General features: G+C 36.8%; 1 protein-coding gene across 1 annotated transcript in view; it reads right to left on the bottom strand.

Moving 5' to 3' along the window:
* Positions 1-470: 470 nt before the first annotated feature.
* The window catches only part of WAPAL (wings apart-like homolog (Drosophila)), a gene marked incomplete at its 3' end in the record, with an annotated part of 63,609 nt that continues 58,079 nt past the window's right edge, over positions 471-6,000 (bottom strand). Inside the window, exons 11-15 of the mRNA XM_009700308.1 lie at positions 4,611-4,687; positions 3,293-3,468; positions 2,855-2,970; positions 1,975-2,136; positions 471-678 (exon numbers count right to left, since the gene is read on the bottom strand). Of these exons, the coding sequence (XP_009698610.1) occupies positions 471-678; positions 1,975-2,136; positions 2,855-2,970; positions 3,293-3,468; positions 4,611-4,687 (739 nt within the window). The remainder of the gene's footprint in view (positions 679-1,974; positions 2,137-2,854; positions 2,971-3,292; positions 3,469-4,610; positions 4,688-6,000) is intronic.

Here is a 6,000-nt window from a genome sequence, read left to right as displayed (position 1 = left end):
GGGGGCGGGAAATACCTAGAAATAACATGAAATAACAATGGGTCATGATATCCTGGAAAACAAGATGAAGGCAGGTAACTTCCAAGGACTGATTCAGAAGAACAAGATAAAGGCCTAAAAGCCATCCCTTCCAGAATATTTCTTACACAGAATGTCCATAAAAATGTTTACAGTTGTTTGGTTTGGTGTTTGTTTGTTTGGTTTTTTTCTTCCCTCTTTTTTTAAAAGGAACTGATAGACGGTACTATTAACAAAATGAAAAGTAGCATAACTTCTTTCACTTCTCATGCCTCAGCTCTGAACTGCTCCTACTCCTACTTATGATCTGTAACAGCTTCACCTGGGGGATACGCTGAGGATATCTCAGCCCAAGGGACTGCATGCAGATAGGAAGCAGAGGACAAGGTGGGAATTTATGCAATCATAGAGTTCTTTGCCTTTTCTGAGCTCATCACAACCAGACAACGTACCTTTATTAAGATCAAGTTCTTCATCATCTTCTTCCTTCTTATCTTTCTCTTCAGTACTATCTGGCTTTTCTGTGGAGACCCACTGTATCTCCCCACTTGTCTCTTGCCATTCCCCACTCTTATCATGCTGAGCAGTGGGAGCTTCTTTAATCAATTCGTCTGTCTGGCTCTCAGCCAGCTGTGCCGCTCGCTCACGCTCAAGAAATAGCTAATGGGGAAAATTTCAGAAGGATTTCCATTATAAATTAAACCCTAAACACATCGAGTTAATACTTGAAAGTTTATTTCCCCTTCACAATTCACCCCTTAATACAGTTAGTCTTCAATACTTTTATTAACAATAGCCTTTTCATCTTCAAAGGAAAATACAATATATCCCAGTACTAATGCTGTGCTCTACAGAAAAGGCCTCCCTCCCTCCCCAGCACTGAAGCAGTCAGCAGGCTCCTCTTGGGCATCGTAAATGTTTAATCATTTCCTTTGAGACACAGCTTGAAGACTAAAAGTTGCCATATTTTCCTGTCTGTTTTTGTTCTCTACCAATCCTCATTTTCTTTTCATGTTAGCTATCCCCTCTTTGCTCTCTCAGTTTTTCCCTCGATACATTAAAAGCAAAAATTTGAAAGAGTAATTTGAAATGACTTATCAAGGATGTGACTGAACCAACAACCTCATATTGCACACTTATATCATGTGAATTATTTCCCAAACCACCCAACCACCAGTTTTAAATACTGCTTTGCCGAGCTCTATACATTAAGATATTTAATATTATTATTTTTATTGTTGATTTTTTTTTTTTTGTCTCCTCCTGGACAATTATTTCACATAGTTAAGTAACTAGTTAAGAACTGCTAGAAGTGTTCATAAAATCATCTCCATTGAAATAAAAAAGCTGTAATTTCAATTCTTTCGTTTTAGTTTGCATGGTGGAACTCATTCACCAAAATTATTGGTGTATTTCTGGTTTTTAACAAGTTAGTCAATACAACATTTAAGAATGCTGCTTCACATCCATAATCATTACATCCATATTTTATTGCTTTTTATAAAGCATGATACTTAAATTTTTTTTTTAATTTAAAGTTGCAAACTCCCCAAAAGATAGTACTTAAAAAAAATAATCTATGGAAGCAAAGTAGGTAAGACAAGAGTAGCTTACAATTTTTACAGCTGGTTTAAAACAAAACGAGAAGTAAACCATTCAGTAACAAGAAAACTAGAAATAAACTGTATAGGAACAAGAAAGCTTTATGGAGCATGAGAGTAGCCTTTGGATGTCTGTAATAATGATACCACTGTCTTTTACCAGGAAAGCTGTTTCCGTAATGTACTGAAAAAGTCAAAACTGGGAGCAGCATCCCTCTTCCCCCACTAAGTTGTATTACTCAAAATACTACACAGAAAAAAATTCTGACAAATCTTCATAGCTGAGTTCCCCTTTTCCCCTTGACAGTCTGATAATGCGAAATGGTAACTGTTACAGGAAAAACACACTTCTTACCTGCACTAAAGCCTGAACAGCATCAATCTGTCCAGTTATCTTTAGGCTATCATCTCCTTCTCCCGTACAGAAGGAGTCAAAAGAACATGATGTTTCCATATTGACAAGGCAGTGCCTATTCCGAGCACTGTATTCTACTAGATTGATCAACAGACCCAATCCCTGCAAGAATTGGAGAGTCGAAAAGAATTACACGCATTAAAAAAGATAATTCAGCAAAAAACATCTATCCAGATATATGTCTTCTTTAGGCCTTATCTTTCTGAGGATACGTAACTTAATACACACCTTTATGAAACAGTTTGACAGACAGAGGGATCAGGATACGAGGCAAAACTGAGATCCCTGTATACAAGTACTAGTATGCAGGAATCTCCGTTTTTCCAATTCCAACTATAAAAACGTTTTTAAAGATGAGATTTCATCTACAGATTAGAGATTCAGGTGTTCAATCCTCACCTCCATATTCTTACAAGATTCTCCACATACACAATTCCACTGTTGCTATTTAGGTCGCATAGACCCATTTTACATAAGCTGAGGTTGACAAATTTGACGAAGTCTTTATCCCAAACAACAACATCCACTATATTTCTAAAGTTGAAAGGACCTTTGAAAATTACATAATTCACAGACTTATTTAGTTAAGTCTCTTTGTTCACCTAGCAGAGCACTTTTCTCCACCAAACACAGGAAAAATGGTTAGAGCTCAAAACCACCAAATCCTTACAGAAACCTTCTTTAAGTGCCTCACTAAGTATATATATATATAGGTCAATGAAAACTGCAGAGGCTGCTCGTTAATTTGGAATCAAAGTAGTTAAATGCACAAGAAGGGGGCAAATAATTTTATGTTAATGTAACAAATACAATAGCTTACCAGCACCCGAATATCAAATCTCTGTTCTTGAGGTAGGAACTTTGGAACCTGAAGCACACAATTCATAGCTGTGCCTATCAGACCATCTTGTTCACCTGTTTTTGTACTACCCCATTCTGTAAACAAAAAGAGTTTTGAGGCTCAATTTTGAAAATACACATTTTCATAATCGTAAGTAGATTCATAAAAACCTTTTGGCCCTAAAGGCAAACAGGACTCTCTTAGCCAAAGTAAGCATCTTAACACTTCATACTTGCAATCATTCATCCAATTCGCAAAGGCAAATTACTGATTCCTGTAAAGCAAGCATCTACTGTACATAACTGCTTTATTGCATTGTACGCAGAAAAACCATGATCAGTGTAAGAAAAGGGCTTACATTAATGTTTTATCTAATGCTTTAACACAGAACATGCAAATTTTTTTTGTTTGTTTTACCGTTATCATTTGTCAGGTTGAGCAAGACACCAATGATGGCCCTCATACAGTCTTCCACTGCTTTACCCACATGGTTAGTGACATTCTGGTGAGGCAGAGGCTTATTGTCTGGTAAACAGATACTGTCTTCAGCACGATTATATCGCTGGATTAATTCCTCACAATGCTGCAGCGCTCTACAGGGAGAAGATGCAGAACAAAATTACCTCCACAACATAGAGGACATTCCACCTTTATACTCATTTCACCAGGAAAAAAAACCTCAAATGCAGAGCTTATGCAGCATTTTTCCAATATCCAGATGCCCAGTCTGTAGGGTGAGATAATATACTTATCACCTATAGAATATTTCATGAGCTCAACTGAAACTGTGAAAACAAAAACCTGGGAAGCTTTGTGGCTTAGAGTTTTATCAGCTTGAGATTTCAAGAGCAAAAGTTAGTTTTCCTTTTCAACTTCATCACATGGCCTTACAAAAGATATCTTCCTACAAACCCAGCCTCTCATATCCTCTGACCGTCAAGGCACAACGTTATTCTGACAGTGTTACCTAAATGTTCTCTTGTTCTCTCCTCAGAGCTATTTCCATTCTGTAAGAAATATGTAAATGACACGCGACTTCCTAGCAGTAAAATCTTTATCTCATAACACTACTGGACCACAGGCATGATTCTAATGCATGACTTTAGCTTCATGTTAAAGCAAAAACACCGATTTCAATTACAACTAAAAATGTCAAAAATACACATTGGTCTAAATAGCATAGTAAACTGTCATTTGTTGTTTGCTAGCTTTTTTTTTTTTAACTTAAAGAAATACACAGAATATCTAACTTACAACAAGAAGGATACAACCTCTGCCAGCCAACTGAGACCTCTCCCAGATTGATAAATGGGTTAGAGGTGTTTCTACAAGCATCTTTGCCGAGGAGAACATCAAAGAACAGAATTTCCCTATTTTAATTCTTAGTTACCTTGTCAATTCTGTTATGCTCCACTTCAGTAAACACTTAAGCATAATGAAAATAAATAAATGTAGCTTCCCAACTGCCCTCTTCTGTGTTGATATTAACTTCGTACAGAAGGAGTTGAATCCACAGTTTGCAGCTTCTACAGAACCAACAATCGCAGCACTACATATTGGTGGCACTCAGGCAGTTACCCATATCCTCATCTAAATTAACTTTAGCATTTTTTAATGAAAAGCAACAGTGGAAACTGTGGAGTTCCCTCCCCCCGAATCCTCTCTCTCGTATAACTTTCTTTTTCCCCTTATCATGTGCGGCGGTCTGCAAAATTGTCCTTTCATTACCACTTACTTAGCTGAGGAGACTATGAGTTGCGAGTCTTTGTATGCTATCAGATAGCTCTGATTTTCTGGATTATGCACAGTTACCTAAAAAGAGGAGGAAAAAGTAATATTAAAAATGGGACTTCTTTCCTTGAAAGAGAAGCATTCCCTTCCACTACCACCTCACTTTATTCAGTTCCACATTTCTTTCACTTATCATTGTCCAATATTTCCTTGGAGCATTCACCTTGTAATTAATCACACAAAAGTGTGGCACCGAAGATAAAACCATCTTCCTTCATACAGTAAGCACAGAAACTGTGTGGCAGAATGTTCTGCCACAGTAGAACCCTGAATCTATATCCTGGGACTACAGCGTCCCAAGTGTGCATGTATATATGTATATGTAAACATATATAAAAACATAACACAGAATACAATTATATACATAATGTTATTTTCAGGACTTCACATCAACTACACTTCTGAGTAGTTGCATCCAACCATAAAAATCAAGTTTTTCCTTGCTTCCCTTGCCTGAGATTCAGAAACAATTCTCAGAAACAGTAAAAGTTCTTCTCTTAAATCTGCATGATTTGGCATGTTGATTTTCATCACCTCTCCAAAGTTCCTAAGGATCTTACTACATCACAAACTGCCCTTCAGTTCAAATTTGGATATTCTATCTACTACTAAACAAGGCTCTTCTATTGTTGCTTGGCAATTCCATCTATCACATACAAAAGCAGAAATTGGATCTGAAATTTTTCTTCTGACTCTTCAGAAGGCAGGTAAAGAGCTAGGTGCCATTAATTTTTAAGCAGGTACCCTTCAATTAGTACTTCAACAATTGTTCATCTTTCTCAGTTTTTAGCTTACTTTTACACTATCTTTGAGTCTGTTGTATTTTAGTGAAGAAAACAAGTTACCACTGCAGCTACTTGCCCAGTAACTTGGGTTTAAGGTGTTCATGAAGATTCATTAACCTGTACTCGGAACCTGAACGTCACTTTTTGATGCGTGGAGACATACTGCTAAAACATCACAACACTCTTCTGCTTGCTTACCATATCACAATACAAAAAGAGTAACACTAGTAACAAATACGAAACTCCGCAAAACAAGGCATTGTAAAGAAGCATATGCTCACAATTCCTGTTAATTAAGCTCTACAAAAGTACCATGTATTTTAATTCTGTTCAAAGTTCTCATCAAAAAATATTTATCATCTCAATGTACACATTTAACTGAGGTCTAGTTTGACTTTTAGGGCAGTTTCCTCTTTCAGCACTTAGGCAGCTGATGTTTGAAAGTAGCAATTCTTAAAACACACATCAATTTATTGCTTCTAAGAAAATACTGCTTTATAATGACCTGTTATTACTAGACACATAGTAGAGAGTCAAACTCATGCCTCG

Source organism: Cariama cristata, unplaced genomic scaffold (genome assembly GCF_000690535.1).
Source record: "Cariama cristata isolate BGI_N322 unplaced genomic scaffold, ASM69053v1 scaffold5905, whole genome shotgun sequence".
Lineage (NCBI taxonomy): Eukaryota > Metazoa > Chordata > Aves > Cariamiformes > Cariamidae > Cariama > Cariama cristata.
The sequence above is the reverse complement of the archived record's forward strand: the minus strand, read 5'-3'. Positions and strand labels throughout refer to the sequence as shown.